The sequence below is a fragment of the Podarcis erhardii genome (genome assembly GCF_964252035.2).
Source record: "Podarcis erhardii genome assembly, chromosome: 8".
NCBI classification, from domain to species: Eukaryota; Metazoa; Chordata; class Lepidosauria; order Squamata; family Lacertidae; genus Podarcis; species Podarcis erhardii.
Window position 1 is genome coordinate 82,440,755 of NC_138499.1, and position 20,438 is coordinate 82,461,192.

General features: G+C 41.6%; 1 protein-coding gene and 1 long non-coding RNA gene across 2 annotated transcripts in view; both read right to left on the reverse strand.

Annotated features, from left to right (window-relative positions):
- The window catches only part of LOC309347984, a 155,442-nt gene that overhangs the window by 22,805 nt on the left and 112,199 nt on the right, over positions 1 to 20,438 (reverse strand). The gene's annotated exons all lie outside the window — the stretch shown is intronic.
- LPCAT1 (lysophosphatidylcholine acyltransferase 1) overlaps positions 1 to 20,438 on the reverse strand; it is a 42,668-nt gene that overhangs the window by 10,764 nt on the left and 11,466 nt on the right. The window contains exons 2-8 of the mRNA XM_081872785.1: positions 14,389 to 14,531; positions 11,542 to 11,756; positions 8,009 to 8,121; positions 6,065 to 6,125; positions 2,527 to 2,585; positions 1,414 to 1,448; positions 631 to 685 (exon numbers count right to left, since the gene is read on the reverse strand). Of these exons, the coding sequence (XP_081728911.1) occupies positions 631 to 685; positions 1,414 to 1,448; positions 2,527 to 2,585; positions 6,065 to 6,125; positions 8,009 to 8,121; positions 11,542 to 11,756; positions 14,389 to 14,531 (681 nt within the window). The remainder of the gene's footprint in view (positions 1 to 630; positions 686 to 1,413; positions 1,449 to 2,526; positions 2,586 to 6,064; positions 6,126 to 8,008; positions 8,122 to 11,541; positions 11,757 to 14,388; positions 14,532 to 20,438) is intronic.

Consider the following 20,438-nt stretch of genomic DNA (forward strand, 5'->3'; position numbering starts at 1 on the left):
CAGCTGGAAGTCACCAGAACTCAGTCCTGGCACCTCTCAGGTGGGCGCTGTTATGTACTGAAGTTCTCACCCTGGGCCAGCAGGGGGATACTGTAGATAGTTTTCACTCAGGTCCACATATGCAAATAAGGGATTGAAAGTGACGTTCAGTGATTGGATAGTTACAGAAAGTGTTACAGTTGCGTTGTAGTGCAACTCTATATAAGCAGGCTGGCTGAACCCTTCAGTTCAGTTCAGTTCTGGCCTGTGAATAAACAAGAGCTGTTTGAAGAATCGCTGTGTCGTCTGATATGTTCACCCACAACTTAACAGGCGCCATTGCCATTGTAAGAGAACAGGGGAGGCGTTCATGGCTGAGTTCCGGTACCTCTTTTTCTAGAAAAATAGCATTGGCTATTCCTTATTGCAAAGTGGGGAAATGAAAAAGAAATAAAATGAAGTTAAGCTTTCCTCCTGCAGTACACGGTCTTTATTTTGTTGGGGTACTCTTATGAAGTTATTGTGCTCTCCCCTGTTCCAGAGCTGAACTATTCACACATATTAAAGGATACCGTTAAAATGGGTTGTAGTTTTTTTTAGTTGTCTCAAGCCTAGGATTGCAGACTAAAACACTGGTAACTTTGTACTAACCTCTATTTCCACAAAATTATGAAACTGACATAAAGTTAGCCACAGAATTTTCAACCTGAAAGAGAAATGAAAAGCTTGTTTTAATTTACAAGATTATTAGTTCGTTATTAACATCACAAATGCATCCTGAGAAAGAGAAACGAAAATGAACTTTGGGTGAGATCCAGCATTGTACAAACTGGCATCTGCTCATGCAATGGGACTTCTCATTCCTCTCCTCCCCACTGTGCACCCCCAAATATGCTCTAAAGGGTTGGGGGACTCTCTGAAGCTGGGGGGGGGGAGTTGGAGGAGCAGGAAGAATAAGAAGTCCCATTGCACAAATGGATTTATGTTGTGTAAGCAGATGGACCTCACTCTGTAAAATATAGGAAGCGAACACTACTTGGCAATTAAATATCAAAACTGATGCACAGTAAACTTAAGTACCTTAGCTATGAATGATATTGAAATCAAATATGATTTAACATTATCAAATACTTAATCGATTTGAAATTGCATGAAAAAGCTAAAGAGAAACAAGAAGGCCATTGCTCAGATGCTTCCAAACACTATAGACAAAAGTTATCTATTGGCAGGCTAATCTATTCATTCAAATTAGGAATAGTGTGATTTGGGGTTTGAAGAACTTATTAAACCCTGTTTGATCATAAAAATAATAATTGGCCAGGAAGATAATCTGACGTGTGCCCATTATTTCCCATTATTTAACATACTAGTCCTAAGAAAGAAAAGCAATTCATTAAAGCAATTAGTAAGTCAAATAATACATAGCTGACTTACGCTCCTGGACCCTGCCATGTCCACGTAATTGTATCCTATGCAGCAAAAGAAATGCATTCAAATATTTAAGCAGTCCTATGATGTTAATAGGCTTCACAAAAAAAAGCACTGCTTTGAAAAATGTGACAGTAGGCTATTTATATCTCATTATCCCTGTAAGGGTTTTGTCTACTACTGCATTTGGCAATATGTAAATCATGAAGGGGGAAATACATTAAATGAAATGCCGATGAATTTATTGTAGGTTCAGGAATTCCTCCAGTTTACAGCATACTGACAAAGGAATTATCAGTGCCCTCTAGTGATACAGAAGCAGCATTTCAGTTAAAGGAATAACGGGACACAAGCTCACTTTTGCTTTCTCATAGGTAGAACTGAGTTTGTTTACCACAATGAGATACTAGCAAACAAATCTTGCATTCTGCAGTAATAGATTGATAGATTAACAGATCAGCTATTAGATGAAAAGATGGGCTGTGTACATATCAAATTTACATCTTTCTAGCTAGCATAGGAGTAACTTGACTATTTTGGGGGATACTTCATGTTCTCCCGTTTGGGGGGGAAATAAGTCAATACACGCTGCATTTGTCTTGAAACAAATGTACATATCTAAGAAACAGCCCGTGTCACCTCCCACCTGATTTACTACCATTCTGCTTTTCAAAAAAAAGTTTGAGAATATATTTCAGACAATTACTTAAGGTTCCAATATGCATTTGGCATAGGGATGCGGGTGGCGCTGTGGTCTAAACCACTGAGCCTAGGGCTTGCCGATCGGAAGATCAGCGGTTTGAATCCCCGCGACGGGGTGCACTCCCATTGCTTGGTCCTTGCTCCTGCCAACCTAGCAGTTCGAAAGCATACCAGTGCAAGTAGATAAATAGGTACCACTCCGGCGGGAAAGTAAACGGTGTTTCTGTGCGCTGCTCTGGTTTGCCAGAAGTGGCTTAGTCATGCTGGTGGCCACATGACCCAGAAGCTGTACACTGGCTCCCTCAGCTAATAAAGTGAGATGAGCGCCGCAACCCCAGAGTTATCCGCAACAGGACCTAACGGTCAGGGGTCCCTTTACCTTTATGTATTTGCCATAAAAGCTTACTCAGAGCTTACCAGTTTGTTTGGATAACGTAAAATCACTGGTTGGACAGGCACTCCAGGGATAAATGCTCCTACAAGATATACGGGATACATATAATTACAATACTTTCTAATTACCACCTATTAATGACACTGTGAGCATTGAAGGTATTGCTTGCGCATTTCTGTTATGTAACAGCTGGCTTTTCTGGATGATATGCCCTGAAGTTCCACCTTCCCAAGTAGCCAAAAAAGATGCAACTATAATTTATTTTTAAAGGTTAAGCAACAACACTCAGCAACATAGTAATCCAAGCATCTGAAGATAAAAAGATTCTGATTATTCCCTGCCCAAATAATAAATAGTCCAAGCTTTTCCCTGCAAGTGAACATAATGTGCCATCTTCAGAGGTTTACTGTTATGGTATACCACTGTGACTTATTCCCAGCAGCTTACTTCCTGGAAAACTTTGTATAACATTGGAAGCATTAGTATGATTCATTCAATTTAATTTAAATCCTTTGATCAAGCAGGATATTTCATTCCAGATAAGATGACACAGGAAGAATGGATAGTTAGTCAAAACAACTAATAGCCAGCAATTTTTCAGAAGTACCTAATTGGAAAGATCTCAGGGCTGTCAAATCCTACGCAACTTATATTCCAGGAATTTGACAGAAATAGAAAAAATGTTCCACCACAAGTTTTGACTGCCTTCCCTGATGAAGACAAACATTTTCTTTTTAAACAGGAAAATCTGCCTTGTAACCTCTCTCTCTCATATTATAAGCCAACGAACAGCAACCAGTAATAAGGTGTGTGAAAACAATCTACATTGTTAATGCTAATTCTTCCACTCTTCTGGAGTGGAAGAAGACTGTAGAATCAACTCAAATCTCTAACTAGGAACAAGAAAGGAATGATAACTGAAACAATCAACACTTCTGGTCTTCTTTGTTTGCACTTTCATCCACTACCAAAGATAGCAATAAATCAAAATCTTTTCTGGACACCCAGTTCTTTCCCAACTCTATGGTCAGTCTGTGGCTATTTTCACCAACATTTACAAATTTAGATGTCTCCCTTTCCGAAAAGGTTGAACAATTGTGCTTTCTAGATTTTGCAGCCCGGCATATGAATCTCTCTAAGCATGATGATGCAATCTGCAAAGGCTCCAGGGAAAGAGGCCTTTGGGATTTTTGTTTGAAGCCCTGAGCAGCAACCTCTCATTCCACCCCTATCTCCCACAGGTACTGATGATAGTAACTATTGTTTACTCATGGACTAGAGGAACCTGTTGAACCAGAAACCCAGGTCAAGACTTCTTTCACTAAGGGAGCCCGTAAAGTGTTGGTATTTTTTTAAAAAATCCTTGCTCTCTCTATCTTGACATCAGGGAATGTGACACAAACTTGTATAGTGGTACCTAGGGGTTACAAACGCTTCAGGTTACAGATGCTTCAGGTTACAGACTCCACTAACCCAGAAATAGTACCTCGGGTTAAGAACTTTGCTTCAGGATGAGAACAGAAATCGTACTCCGGCGGTGCGGCGGCAGCGGAAGGCCCCATTAGCTAAAGTGGTACTTCAGGTTAAGAACAGTTTCAGGTTAAGAACGGACCTCCGGAACGAATCAAGTTCTTAACCCGAGGCACCACTGTATTTTCTAGGGAAGATCTCTGAAATGAAGATCTCCTATCAAACATACACACCTGGTCACGGAAAACTGGACTAGACATTTACACAATCTGAAGCAATCTTTTCTAGAAGGCTCTGACAGATTAGCACTAGAAGTTCCATTCTACAAACAGCCAAGCTCCAATACTACTGAATATTAGTAGTACATGCTTAAATGCTATTAGGAAAATATATGTTTGGACTCAGACTGAAGGTAGCATTCTCCACATGATTCAAATCTTCACTCATGGATTCTTTTACTCATTATTCTGTTGCACAGCTGTATGCATGGATTCGTACATGTGCCATCAACATGAAATTATTCAGATACAGAACAGGATGATAGCCATCTGATTAGAAAACCAGAGGTCATGCAAATACACAGATCCTAGGGAAAAGATTGCAAAGTGCTGCACAACACAAGAGCCATACTAATACATATCTGAGGAAAAGTCCTGGCATCAAATCAGGAATGAAAAGGGCACAAGGTATTACCATAAATCTCTCATTATCCAATATGTTGACTAAACTTTAGAGAATGCAAAACATGGTAAGATAACCTTATCTCCTGCAATTTGTGGTACAAGCAAAACACCCCTACCCTTTGTATTTGGCAAAGAGAATAATTTCCATTTACTATTTCTACAATTTATGAAATAAAGACCACTGAAGCATGGAAGGAACAATCCAATGATGTCTCTGACTATTGCATTAAAAATACAAAAACAACTCATTCTGACGCTGCCCCTTCACCTACCAAATCAGGGCACAAAACCATGAGAGTTTCAACTTTTTTTTCTATAAGGAAGTCTTTCTGAACTTACTTGGAAACATTTTTTGAATTCCATAGGAAACAGTAAGAGAACTGAGCTAATGGCAGTAATCCTCAAAAAAAGAGAGATTATTTTGCTATAGAGAGGTTTTAGGTTTAAACATTCTAGACCACATAATATCCCGAAGGAGCCCTGATGCACACTAGATGAAAGTCAGCAAGTGTCAAGACTGGACAAAATACAGAGAATGATGAACTGACTGAATGTCCTATTTCAGGTTCTTGTTTGCTTGCTTGTTTTGTTTGTCCTGAACTCAATAATTAGATTTGAAGATGGAAACCCCTTTATTTGCATTCAGCATTTTCCAGGAAATGGTCAACACGTGTTTGCAATGATGCACTTTGATTTCCAAACCTATGTATGAAGAAGGTACTTCAGATGGGTGGTGTCAGGGAACTGACATCGGAGCCAGAAGTGGAGGCAGGGCTCCCAAGCGATGCCGGAGAAGGGCCAAGCAGGGAGAGAGGGAACTCATCGGCTGGGGAAGGAAATCAGCGTAACACCAGGGATAAAGGGGGGCGGTTGGGGGAATCGGAGAGGGGTCTCCAGGACTCTTCGCTGGAGACCAGCGGGGAGAGCACAGGTCCTCCTCTGCCCACACCCACCCTGCGCAGAAGACTTCCGCACAGGGAAAGTAGGCGTAGACTTGGCGTCAAAGAGCTTCTGTGCTGGGAGAAGTTTAAGAAACGCCCACTGACGGATTCTGCTAGCGACTGAACAGCCACGAAGTGAAGGGCTGTCCAGTCAGGAAAGGTTTAATCAGGCTACCTAGCCAGGAGTGGCGGCAAACTTACGCACGAGCAACCCCCATACATCCATTACAGGTGGGTTTTTTGCACGTACTTGGATTGCAAGTTACGACAGTTAACTCAACATTCAAACAGACAGACAATCCTAGGTTTCTTGGCATACCAAAGTTTCAGAAAAGGCAAAGGTTGCCCTTATTGGGGGGTGAGAGGACACCCCTCTTGTAACATCTGAAGTGGCCATAGGCAATCATGAGCACCGAATTTCAAAATCTGAAGTTACATAGGTAAAGAAGAATGTACATCATACCTACCAGGCTTGAAGGTAATTAGGCAGGATCGATTAGTGCATGTTCCTTCCGGGAATATCATAATCTTAAAACAGAAACAGAAAAAAACCCCCTCTATTACAAAGTTATTTTTGTACATCTTCTGCATCTTTAAGTACATTTCAAGCTCAGAATTTAGAAGCATTCAAATTCGCTTTGCTTTAAATGCTGCTAGCATTTAATAAATAATTCACCACAGGTATCTGATTTCAAGAAGGCATTCAGATTGCTCCCTAAGGTGTTCTACAAATGGAGTGTGATCTATGAAAGAATGTATGGAACGCAGCCCAGGAATCTTTGAAGTACTCTCCCATTTGAAACTGCAAACAGTGAGGGCCAGATACCCTCTCAATGAGTGAGGTAGAAGTTATAATATAATGTTCCTCCACCCCCCCACCCTTGTGTTCATCACAAGGAGGGTAACTCTTTCTCATTTAATCACGCATGAAGCAAACGATGACCTCCTCATCCATTGCCTTTTAAATTACGTAGGCTCCAAGACTTCAGGAGCCTAGATTACACCACTTGTTTTCTTTTTCTAAAATACTTTTTATCGAATTTTACTGTTGCATATGAAAACGTGTAGATACAGGGGGAAAAACAAGTAAGCAAAAGAGAAAAAGAAAGTAACAGGGTTGTGGAATAAAATAAAAACAGCAAAGCAGTACTGTATAACCAAATTCCAACGATACTTCACTAAATATCAGGTGGTATTTAAATACCCCAACCTTAACGAAGAAAGAGAAGCTGCTCATATATTCAAAAAAGGGGAACTAATCCACATCGAAATTGCCAGATTCGGCTTTTCCACAGCTTTACATTACTTTAAAGTTCTATGTGCTTACTGTGCTTACCATCAGTACTCAATAAAAGTTGAACAATATTAGTGGTAGGAAACCCTGTTCTTTTAAATTCAAGGCACTAAAGTTTCTCACACATAGCATGGCACCCACAAACAAAGAAGAGGTGAAGATTAAAATGATTTCCTCTATGGCAGGAGGAAAACTTATCTATGCACAGCTTAAGAGATTCCTAAGCAGCAACGAACTCAGCACTGGAAATTCTTAGGAACAGAACTCAACGTTAAAATACCATTACCCAAATTTATGCTGCGGTGACATTTCGATATTATGTACTTGTTTCTTCTCAAAAGTGCTATCGCACAATTTGAAAACGCTTCGAAGGGGTAACCAAACTGCCAAGAGGTGAATTCGCTATTCGTAAAGCAATTGTTTGTTTTTTAGTTGAGGAAAGAACAGGAGAGGTGATTAAGGGGAATGTGATGGATGTTTATATAATCAAAACTCGTCTTGAGAAAGTACTTCCCCTCCCCCCCCATCTTTCATAACTCTAGAAGAGAATGACAGACACTAGGATCAGGGCTGAGAAAAGGAAACTGTACTACTAACGGCTGAGCCTGGAAGAGGGAGATATAGGCAGCCTATCTCTGGCTGAGCTGACAGTGAGGGAGTTAAGGTGGCACGGGGTCTCCCCAGAGGATTGCTTCCTTAATGTATCAGGATTGTTTCACATGACAAACATAATTAAATTAACAGCAAGTCATGGATTTTATCCTCCTTGGCAACAACTAGGGAGGGCTGTCACCTTCATGCCTTCTTTGTGAACACCCATAGATGTTTGGCTGTTAGAAACAGAATAATGGATTAAATGAACCATGGTATCATCCAACAAAGGATTCCCCCCCCCTTTTCCCGGATGTGGTACCAATCAAGAGGAACAGCTGGAGGAAAACCTGAAGAATTCGAAAGAATTCACAACTCAGGTGAACGTTAGCCCCACAAATAGTAGAAACTGAAACCTGAGGAGTGTGTGTCTACTTTTGAACAGAAATAGCATCTCTTTAGGTGGAAATAGATATTCCTTTACAGAAAACAAATACCTTTAAATCACAAGACGTTCTACCAGTACCTGTGGCCATTTGCCATTTGACTGAGCACGCCGCCTTATCTCCTCAACAGTTTTCCTGCGGGAATCCTGATCTGATCGAGATACAAACACGGGTCGAATGTATTTGATTAGAGCTGGAAAGAAACAGAAATGTCCGTATTCCTAAGTATATTCCTTCATTTTTCTTTAGATTAGCATAAGTGTATGACATGCTATATAGAGAAACAATCAACAGTTTTATGAGCAAACACATTTCATAACAAAATATGCCATATGGAGGGGAGTAAATAGCAGAACACATTAAGAAACATTTTAAAATAAAATATAGCTCTGCATTTATTGAGAAATACAATCACCCACTTATGAATACTTCAAACTGAAAGTGCCCCTTTAAAACAAAAACTAAAACTACCTCCCATGCTTTTACTTATTTCTAAAATTGCCTCAGTTTGATCCTGTTTGAAGGTAGACAGGACAGTTGTTTATTTCTTACAAATGGGATGGGATATGAGTTTAACACTCGTGAAAAGTTCAGAATATCTATGTATTTTTCAGAATCAGAATATCTACGTATTTTTCGCTCTATAAGATGCACTAGACCACAAGACGCACCTAGTTTTTGGAGGAGGAAAACAAGAAAAAAAATATTCTGAATCTCAGAAGCCAGAACAGCAAGAGGGATCGCTGCGCAGTGAAAGCAGCAATCCCTCTTGCTGTTCTGGCTCCTGGGATAGCTGCGCAGCCTGCATTTGCTCCATAAGACACACACACATTTCCCCTTACTTTTTAGGAGGGAAAAAGTGAGTCTTATAGAGCAAAAAATACGGTAATACTGAAATAGTGATAAGGAATAATAAAATCCATGCAAAGCAATACATCACATTTATAACTTTTATAGCCACTCTAGAACCATTTTGGCCTGCATTCAAAGCCAATCAAATTATTTGTTCCTTTCAGGAAAAGCTCCTAAGAACAATAACTATCATCACCACTGACAGTCTTGAAATAATGGGAGGGATCTTTTCAAAGGAGACACTGCTAGACTTCTGCTAGGAAGTCTGCATTTCTAGCTCACTTTCCCTGGGGTCATTGTGAACGCTGCTCATCACCTCAAATGCATATGACAAGCTGCATGTCATCACCTGAGTGTTCTAAATATACATGGTTGTGAGATTACTCTTTCCCCAGCCACATGAATAATCTGACAAGAGCACCTGACTATACTCCTATAGTACCACAGAATCTTGAATTGTGTTGTGCAATTCACACAACTAACAAAAGCCAGTTGGCATAAGAGAAGCCCCTGGATTTAAAGTGGAAAGGTTGGGGTTTGAGCAATTCTACCTCTGTCAGATCACTCCTAGCGGTACAAACAGGTTATCCTTAATCATATATCCAACTCCAGATAAGGAAAGTGGTGTGGATGTTGTAGATTTGAGGTTTCAGCCATTTAGAGCTCATTATTAGATACTATGTTAGACAGGTTGGTGGCATGCTGGAATTTATTGTTGACGTTTATCACTCAGCAGCAGCAATGCCTTACTGCATTGCAATAGTCTTCATGGAAACTATTGCAAACTTTGGAAAACGCTTGAGGGAAGCAGCTAAATTCTCTTTGGACAGCCTGATCTTTGCCACCTGTTGGAGGGTCCGTCTCCCACTCCCAAATAACACTAGTGAAATTGTACATGTCACATTTCATAGCACGTGCTCTCCCTGCTTTCAATGATTCCATGCCCCCCAAAGTTTCAAGTGAATTAAATATTTTCTCTCTCTCTCCCTGCCCCCATCAACAGTGGTAAAAAAAATCAAGTCCCACAATCTGCCGCTGAGCTAAATCTCCAGAAAACTTCCAAGTTTATTTAAGACAGATGACCAGCAGACTAAATTCCTATATTTATGTAGGTCATGTACACATGGTTAAAGGGCTGTGTATGCAACTCCCTCAGAGGTACAGAAAAGCAGCAATAGAATGCCAAAATGTTAACAACAAAAGTCATCCCACTGAATTTTAGGTCTAGAAGAGAGGAAGACCAAGAGTTCACCCATTGAATAATCCTCCACAGTGATATTCTGCAACACAAGCAGAGTAAAGAATGTCTAGCAATCCATTTATAAATGGGCAAAAGCAGGTTAAATACACCCATTTACAGACAAAAATCATACATACACAAATTCATATATGCAATAGCTGCAAGATGAAAAGCACTACAGCCAGGCAAAGTGACCCAAAAATCATTTTCTTTCCCCCTCCTGAACTTATCCATGTTTTCAAAACACAAATGTAAAAAAATCAAGGAACTTGTGCCCTGATTCTTTTTTTTTTTTTTTTTTTGGAAGCAGGACAGGGAAATAAAAAGCAAACAGTTAGTGAGGGACGGGGGGGTGGGGTGGGGTGACCTTTCCACTCCATACCCACTCTCTCCCACAGAGGTTTTGCTTTCTTCATTTTAAGATACCACATCATGCTACATAATACACAACGCAATCAGGGGAAAAATCTGTGGTTCATTTTTGCACTTCCTTGTTTTGTAACTACGGAGTTACATTTGAACTAACAAAAACTTTGTAGGCACAGAGTTGTAATGAAAGTTCAACCTTTTGCTATTGAACTCCCTTGGATGCTACTGAAATAAATGTAGGGCTACATCATGTTTAGCCTCCTCCTTTACGCTCCTTCTGATATCGAAATAGAAGTGCTGGCTCCTTAAGAAAGAGTTAGTGGGCCATTGTGCATAGTGCGAGAAAGGAGATCTGGCCGGCACCAACTTTGCTACCATTTTGGCACCATGTAGAAACATTTTTTTATTCTTGCAGACACATCAGCAACTTTGATGACAAGTGTCATCAACCTGAGCTTTCGTGTGTGTTTTTAATTGTTATTTTACTGAAGTTGCACATTGTATAAAATTTTTTGGCATGTTTCATTGTAAACTGCTTTGAGACTTTTAAAAGTGTGCGCGCACAAAATTCTCAAGTGGATAACCTGGGCAAGTTGCTATCTTTCAATCTGGTTCACCTCACTGTATGACTCCCAAAGATAAAATGGAATAATCTAATGTATGAGAACGTGGTGCTTACTGAAGGAAGGAACATAAAATTAAGAAATGGAAACATTGTGAAAACACCTGGTGGGGTGGCGAAGGGGCATACTGATAGGCACTCTATGTTTAGCTGCTCGTATGCGTGGCCTAGAAGCTGGCACAAGCAGAGAGTGCCATGGGTAGGTTGTTGAGCGATGTGTCAAGCTGCTGTCATGTAGAACCTTGGTTGAAAGAACTGAACTGCCTGCCATCTGCTACCAAGCCAGGTTTCAGCTTTGATCCAAGCAACTCAGGAGTGGGTTACCCGAGGGAACGGCTTCTCCCATTTGGATCTGTCTGGCCCCTAAGGTCAGAGGCCCTCCTATTTTTCTCACAAGCTGCAAATATTCCTCTGCCAGCAACCAGGAAGGGGCCCTTTTCTGCGGTGGTTCCCACGTTCCAAGAATACGTTCCGTTCCAGAAATAAATCTCCGTGGCCCTTATTTGAAAGTAAAGCTTTCTTTGACTTACTTCCCCAAACAGGAATATCTTTGCTTTCTGCTTTCATGACAATGGAGGCCATGGTCATTGTTACAGGTATCGCATCAAAGTACGAGGAATGTGGAGCCAGAGTCAATATTGCTGCTTCAGTGGGCAAGGCCTGCCTGCCCTTTACATTTATCCAGTGGAATCCCCCAGCAAGCCACATGGTCCTCATGATGCCCTTCAGCATGACATCCACAAACCTGAAAATAATTAGATAGCACAAATGCAGAAGTGTTAATCCCTTTGAACACGATTACTTACATAAGCTATTTCCAAGATAACCAAGAAATAAGAGTTTCTTTTAAAAAGCACTTTGCTTCCTCATTTTCTGATTGCATTTTAACACGGTTTTGTTAAGTCAGGGAATTCAAATGTGGTTAAATAGGTTCCAGTTTAACAACCCCATGGCAGATTTTACTTCATCTTGCCCCAAAAGGTCGAAGGGAGCATCACTGTAGAACAGGTACAAACTGTCTCTTTAGAAAGGCAGCCTGTCACCTGTCTATCTTCATCAGTGGAAATCACAGAGCGTGGGCCGAAGCAGGCAAAAACAACAACCCAAAACAAATATATCCACAGAGTGCACTCTCATTTAATAGATGTTCATGCAAAGAGCTGGGTGACTATTTTTCTCTGCTCATTCTCCCCCAGCTAGCTGTAGGATAGTTTATAATTATTAAGCTATCATTTCCAATTATGGTGATATCCTAAGATGGGTACGCACTCCAACTATAAAGACAATATTGGTTTTCTATAAACTCAAAAGAGTTTTATCCAAGTTATGTTAGGCCCGTTGAAATCAATGGACCGAAGTTAATTATGTCCATTAATTTTAATGGGCACAATCTGAAATGAACTAACTTTGGATGTACACGCCCAACAATTCAGGCAGAGGAAATTTGTTGTTGCTGTTGCTGTTTATTAAATTTGTATACCACCTTTCATCTGAAGATCACAAAGGATGCATAATAGAAACAAAAAGAAACCAATAACCCCCTTCCATTTAAAAGGACATAGAATGTTAATCAGCCAAAGTTCTGGTTAAAGAGAAATGTTTTCGCCTGGTGCCTAAAGATATAAATTTTAGTATTCTGTGAGCTGTTCTATAACCTCCTTGCTACATTTATTTGAAACTTGGAGCTGCTGTGCCTTCAAGCTTTCCTGCCCCACAAAGCATGGCTTGGGTTAAGAGAAAAGCGAACAACATGCAGTGGAAATGCTTGCAACTTCTTTGGCCACAGCTGAAGAAGTATTTACAAACACTGTGTGCATATCTCTCCAGGGAATACCGCAATAGGCACCTGTCAGGACGAGACATTTAACCAGTTCCCTTCCCCTTTCAGGTGCTCTATAAGAAGCACCAGACCACAAGACGCACCTAGTTATTGGAGGAGGAAAACAAGAAAAAAAACATTCTGAATCTCAGAAGCCAGAACAGCAAGAGGGATCGCTGTGCAGTGAAAGCAGCAATCCCTCTTGCTATTCTAGCTTCTGGGATAGCTGCGCAGCCTGCATTCGCTCCATAAGACGCACACACATTTCCCCTTACTTTTTAGGAGGGAAAAAGTGAGTCTTATAGAGCAAAAAATACGGTACTTTTCTAAGCTGACAAACCATCCCATGGAGGTAACAGGGCACGGTTTTCGATATTGTTGTTTCTCATGACTATTCATGGGTACAGAAAGACAGCATTGCTCAGCAACTCTCTTGTGTTTTTAACCAATCAGATGTACCCTCCGTTAATCCTGGGATTAACATCGCACAGCACAGCACGTAGAGATAATGGAAAATCTTCCAGAAGAAGAAGCACCCTCAAGATCTTGTAAACACTTCCGGCAACTCATCTTCGGGTACCAAATAAAGCAGTTAAGCAGTTTATGTGAGTGGGGACGCAGTGAAAAAGAATCAGGGCAGACACTGAACTTAACGCACATCAGCCAGGAGAAATAAAGTGTTCACATTCACATTGCACCTATTTAAATCCTGATAGCTGCTCTCTGTAGTGAAAACCAGCTTCAAGGGGGGGGGGCGGCGAGCTTCAGCACAGAAGCTGTGAGAGAGGCATGAATGATTAACCCTTTTCCCTCCTGCAAAACCTCACCTACCCATTTCTCCTTGCGAGGTTCCAGAAATGTGCTTCGTCTTAAAAATGCTTGCCCAGAACCTCCAGAGGAAGGTTAGGCAGCAGAGAAGGAAAAGGTTGCAAAAAGGTTAATGCTGCCTCCTCTCCCACCAGCTTACTTCTCTGCTTAGTGCCAGCCTCTCTTGAAGATACTTTTCAGTACAGACAGCTGCCACTGGGGGTTAAATATACAAGTGATTCATCGTTAGGTGGAAACGATGATTTTATTGTGCAATATGTCAGTTTCTTTTTTTTTTTAATGATATTTATTAAAATTTCCAATAAGAACATACAAATACAAACAGCAACAATAAAAACAAACACAAACAAAGGACAACAAGTATAATTTCAAACCTTATTTTCTCAACCTAATTTCCCCGACTTCCTCATACCTCCCCGTTTTGTACTCTAATTTCATTATCCAATCAGCAAATCCATTCCCTTATTTCCCAAAAGTTTTTTACTATTTCCATTCCTTTTCTTACTCAACATCTCTGAAAACCACATTGTTTTTAAACCCATGTCAATCTAGCATTCATTAATCTTATAGTATTTATTAAGATAGTCCTTAAATTTCTTCCAATCTTCTTCCACTGTCAGTTTCACCACTATGAGGAGAAATATAACAAATTAGTAACCTGTGCCAATTTCACTTCTTGCATTATACTCCAAGTACATGTTAGCACACCCAAATGGGCTCAATGACTTACTTTCGCCACCAGGAGAGGGGTTTTTCTATTTCTCTGTCGGCAGGTCCCATGGATGCGATGAATGCAAAAGGCCAGGCCAGCAACATCATGAAAGCAGCAAAAAACAGCCTGATGGGGAACAGGGTCAGCGTCATGAAGGCAATCTGCAAAAATCCAAGGAATTTGGTTCTTTTAAGATTGGACTGTAGACACAAGGCAAACAACGTTTGTAAACGTGGTTGCTTTTTGCTGATGATCAGGTAAATCTAACACATTATAACAAAGACGACAGCCACCAAAACAGTACCTATATGAAGTAAAGGTAAAGGTACCCCTGCCCGTACGGGCCAGTCGTGTCCGACTCTGGGGTTGCGCGCCCATCTCACTTAAGAGGCCGGGGGCCAGCGCTGTCCGAAGACACTTCCGGGTCACGTGGCCAGCGTGACGAAGCTGCTCTGGCGAGCCAGCACCAGCGCAGCACACGGAAACACCATTTACCTTCCCGCTATAAAGCGGTACCTATTTATCTACTTGCACTTAAGAGTGCTTTCGAACTGCTAGGTGGGCAGGAGCTGGGACCGAACGACGGGAGCTCACCCCGCCGCGGGGATTCGAACCGCCGACCATGCAATCGGCAAGCCCTAGGCACTGAGGTTTTACCCACAGCGCCACCCGCGTCCCACCTATATGAAGTAGACCCCGCTTAAAATTATGGTTTAAACACTTGTTTTCTTACCAAATCCGGAAAAATGCTTCTTAAGTAACTGGAAGTAGCAAGAAGATATTGACAGTTCTAGATGTATTCCCAATTCTGGTTTAGTAAAAGCCTGTAGTGTTCCCCAGGATGATTTAGTTCATGCGTAGGCAAATTAAGGCCCGGGGGCCAGATCCAGCCCAATCATCGTTTAAATCTGGCCCATGGACGGTCCGGGAATCAGCGTGTTTTTACATGAGTAGAATGTGTCCTTTTATTTAAAATGCATCTCTGGGTTATTTGTGGGGCATAGGAATTCGTTCATCCCCCCCCCCAAAAATAGTCTGCCCCCCCCAAGGTCTGAGGGACAGTGGACCGCCCCCCTGCTGAAAAGGTTTGCTGACCCCTGATTTAGTTAAGCAGGAATACACAGCCAAACACACATATAACACTCTGCCAAAAGCATTTCTGCAGCTGTGGACTAAAAGAGCAAGCAGGAAGAATCATAGAAGAACTCTTACTCCCTCCCCCCCACATTCCAAAAGGTTCAGGACAGGTTGTAAGGGAAAATAAGTTGAAGAAAGAATCTGAAATAACACCTAGATTGAATAGTTATGCAGCCATGCTTTTCACACCTTAGTTTTTATGGCACCCATTCACCCTGACTCTATCCCTGTCCAAACTGGGAATGAAGAAATCCCAGCAAATGCAATTATACTCACAGGGCAGCCGTCAAATTTCAAGATGGGGTTTGCAATGAGTTCAAGATGGGGTTTGCATGTGGGGAAATGAGAAGTTTTTAGAATCAGATAAACCCCACAGTGGTTGGTGCCACAGTCCACACAGAGTTAAGAGCACTGAGAGCTTTCCTTTAACACGACTGACTTCTGTTGCCTTGCTTCTTAGAGTAATCCATTGCTTCTTAGAGTAGATCCACTCCAAATTACTAAGGACCCTGATTTCATTCATTTGTACTAGGAATTATCACTTTAAACAGTGCATAGTTATGGAATTCACTCTCCCAATATACAGTAATGATCACCAAACAGGGTGACTTTTAAAACAGGATTAGACAAAATTCGTTTTACTTAACAAAATGCATATACTGCCGAGCTGTAAGTGATTTATAAGAAAAATTAAAAATATCAATAAAAAATAAAGATAATTTAAATTAACAGTAAAATAGATGAAAGCACATCAACACCTACAACAGGTCTCTACAGGATTGACTAAATAAAAAAATGTTTAAAGACGGCATAGACAGTAGTACAACAGAGTCGCCTCCCTGATGTCAATAGACAGGTAGTTCTACAGGGCAGGCCCTGCCACACTAAAATACAGATTTCTTACAACTGTGGAAATATTACATGGCACCTGTTACAGTTGCCAGTTCTGCAGACTGAAGTGGTTGGGCATGACGTGTATGGGCTAAAGTGATCCCACAAGCTTAAAGGGCTTAAAATTCATGGATCATAAAGCTATAAATGGCTACTTAGTGATAGTGACTATATTTTACCTGTACTGTCTTTGGGGGGCTTTTCTTATGTTCCTAGTCAACATTTATTAGAACTTTTGATACGGTTGCTGTAAACTTTGAGAAAACCACTGGGGTGACCAAATCTTAATTTTCAATTTCCTGCCAAAAATCCCTTGGTACACAAGGTATTAGTGTGCTTGTAGCTAATACATAGATTGCAAGCACATCTAGTCTGCTCCAATAAGCTTCTGCAAGTTTTTAACAAGCAAAGGCATCCACGGTGATATCCAACGTTAGTCATAGTCCAACAGAAATCTGATATTACAAGCCATTGTAATTTCACCTAATTGCATCCTAAGCTCAAACACAACACAGATGAACTAATGCTTCATTGACCTGGAAAGCTATTTGTCTGCTATCCAGGAAGAAGCCTGAATTTGTTTCTAGCTGAGTAAAAGATTGACAATTTGAGAACACATACGGCAGTAACCCACTATGAACGATCTTAATGAAACGCGGCATGAACATGGCATCTTTTAAAACTCTGTTATATAATTAATACAAATAGAAAAGCACTGGCTGTTTTCCCATTACAATTCAGTTACCCTTCCTGTCTCTGTCTGTCCCCATATTATTTACATCACAATACTTGGAACTACATGTAGTAAAGAGATTGTAAGCTATTTTTGGCAGTGGAAGGAAAGACTGTATGATGCAGTCATACAAAAAAAAGTGAGCTTTAATATCATTTCTACAGATTTCTGCCTATAGATCTGTAGGATTATGCTCTCTGTACCTATGCCACACCAGTAACAACTGCTAGGCTGCAGCCTGGTCAAGTTTTTAAGTAAACAGAATTTTAAAAAGAGAAATAGCTGCATGGAATGAGGAAATGAAAGAAAAGCCACCTCTTGCATTGTGACACTTCATGTAATGTATGTACTGAGAAACAGCTGTTACATCACTGCCTATGTATCAAACAAACTAAAAAAATTCCTTCCAGTAGCACCTTAAAGACCAACTAAGTTAGTTCTAGGTATGAGCTTTCGTGTGCACACGAAAGCTCATACCTAGAACTAACTTAGTTGGTCTTTAAGGTGCTACTGGAAGGAATTTTTTTATTTTGTTTTGACTATGGCAGACCAACACGGCTACCTATCTATAACTGGAAATATGTATCAAACAGAATATGAAGACACCACGCAACTCACAAGTATATCTTGAAGAGGGTGAAGACTACCAGTAGTATGGACAAAGGAAAACTCTGACAGACCAAACCAGACTGCGTCTGGGCAAAAGGATAAATGCAGACCCAGACACAAATCAAGACACTTCATAAAACCATAGAGTTGGAAGGGACCCTGTGGGTCATCTAGCCCAACCCCCTACAATGCAGGAATCTCAACTAAAGCATCCATGAAAGATGGCCATCCAATCTCTGCTTAAAAACCTCCAAGGAAGGAGAGTCAACCACCTCCCAAGCGAGTCTGTTCCATACGAAATGTTAATACTCAATAACCAATGGAGGAAACCAACACCATACTCCAAACCTGGCTGGAGAGCAGTGCGCTGATGCTGGCCTGGGGAGAAGGCAGGCAAATTGGTGTGCCAGTCCGGATTGTGCGTGTTGCCCATCTAGTGACTGCAAGATGGAGCAGCTTGGGAGCCAGCAGATCCCAGGCTGCCTCAGCCCCTCCCTGGAAGCCCAATTTTGCAATTCTCTGCAGATTGCTGCTGGCAAGGATCCTGCTATAGTGCCATTTCCATTCACCTAGTCAGCAGGCAGAACAGGCAGTTCTGTGCTGGCAGAGTGATGCTTCTGCCCAATCCGACCCCCTTTAGTGTGGCTGGGGTGTGTTGATGCTGCTGCATTGTAGGCCAAGCCAGTACTGTAGTTTCAATAATACTTGATGTAAATCCTGCCAGTCTCTGCCTGAAGGACTGGAAGAAGTGCAGCTGTATCTTAGGCCATTATGGCATCTTCCACCACCCCCCCCCTTGGTGCCTGCCAAGGCCCCCTTCCATTATTATTTTTAATTTTAAAGGTTTGTGGGTTGTCATTGTTGCTTGGTGGGGTTGTGTGGTTGGGGTTTTTTGTGTGTGCACTTGCTTCTTGTCTTTTATTTGTTTTGGGAGATGGCTATTTTGGGGGGGGGGGCTTCTGAGCTCCAGCAGCTTTCTTCCGTACAAACCCGGTACTCTGTTAGTGCCCATTAACAGTTTAAGATTGTCAAATGTCCCACAGGCCCTAATGAGTTTGTGGCCCCCGTCTTAAAAAGGTAAAGGTACCCCTGCCCGTACGGGCCAGTCTTGCCAGACTCTAGGGTTGTGCGCTCATCTCACTATAGGCCGGGAGCCAGCGCTGTCCGCAGACACTTCCGGGTCACGTGGCCAGCGTGACAAAGCTGCATCTGGCGAGCCAGCGCAGCACACGGAACGCCGTTTACCTTCCCGCTGGTAAGCGGTCCCTATTTATCTACTTGCACCCGGGGGTGCTTTCGAACTGCTAGGTTGGCAGGCGCTGGGACCAAACGACGGGAGCACACCCCGCTGCGGGGATTCGAACCGCCGACCATGCGATCGGCAAGTCCTAGGCGCTGAGGTTTTACCCACAGCGCCACCCACGTCCCTGGCCCCCATCTTAGGGGCTAGTTATAGACAATGAATTGTGCTGTGTGCTATGGATGTCAGCTGGAAGCATATAGGTACGTGTAGCCATCAATATGGTATAAGATTGTGTTTGTGTGCTTATGGAACTAGATTATGATGTCATCACTGATGCAATTCGGGTATCAAGAGAGGCAACTGAGGTCAGGAACTAAGGAAAGACTGTTCTAATTCAGCAATAAGTATACCATGGGGCAACACTGAAGCAAAACCACTAACTTGAAGATGCAGACTACCTGCAACTGTGAAACAAAGCAATTAAGCTCAGTAGCTAGATACGCCACGGCTTAGTGTTTCTGATGGTTTATACCCCAACTTTGAGTGGAAAATGTGTGTTTGGGACTTCTACATATATCTGTGGTGGCCAGAATGGCGTTTCTGGACTGCAGTTCCTCCAGCAAGTCTGTGGTGTCTTGCAATAACTAGGAACAGTGGTAAAAGGCTGAGCACAGAACTGTACACTCCAGTTGTAAGACTGTTAATACCCAAGACAATAGGCCATTAAAGAACAAACAGAAGAAGATTGCTGGCTGAGGCTCCTGGCATGCATCAAACTATTTTTGTAGCATATTCAGCTGAACGGCTTTACATATGTAGTTGCATAATGATAGCACAATTAATTTTAATATTAACTTCTTCCGATTCAAGGCTGCAAGCTTAGACAAAGTGACAGAAATGCAGTCAACTGTTTTTGAGGCTGCAAGCACACCACGTATATCTCTAAAGAACATTTGAAGCACATTCTTTCCCTCAAATAATTCTAGGTATTATAGCTTACTCCTCACAGCTACAAATCCCAGCAACTCCTAGCAAACTACAGAGTCCAGAATTCAGGAGAGAGAGAGAGAGAGAGAGAGAGAGAGAAGTGCTTCAAAGGAATATTGTGTATGCAGCCTTATTTTCTTACAACAGAGGGCACAACATTCATTCACTTGCATTGTTGTTGTCTCTCTGCAATAGGAGAAGACGTAGCGCACAAGAGAAATGCACTGGTGGGTTGATGTAAAGAAATTCACACAGACCAGTTCCCAGATACTAAAAGCCAAAGGTGAAGCACCTTACCAATAATGTCATGGCATGTATGTTTACAAACACATTCAACAAGAAAGCAGTTTCAGCTGCACCGGATTAAACTTTGCAATTATGGACCTTGATATGAACTGCCTGGGCAACAAATATGCACTCGGTTCAACACAAGATTGCTTTAAAGAAACATCACACTAACAGTGCAAT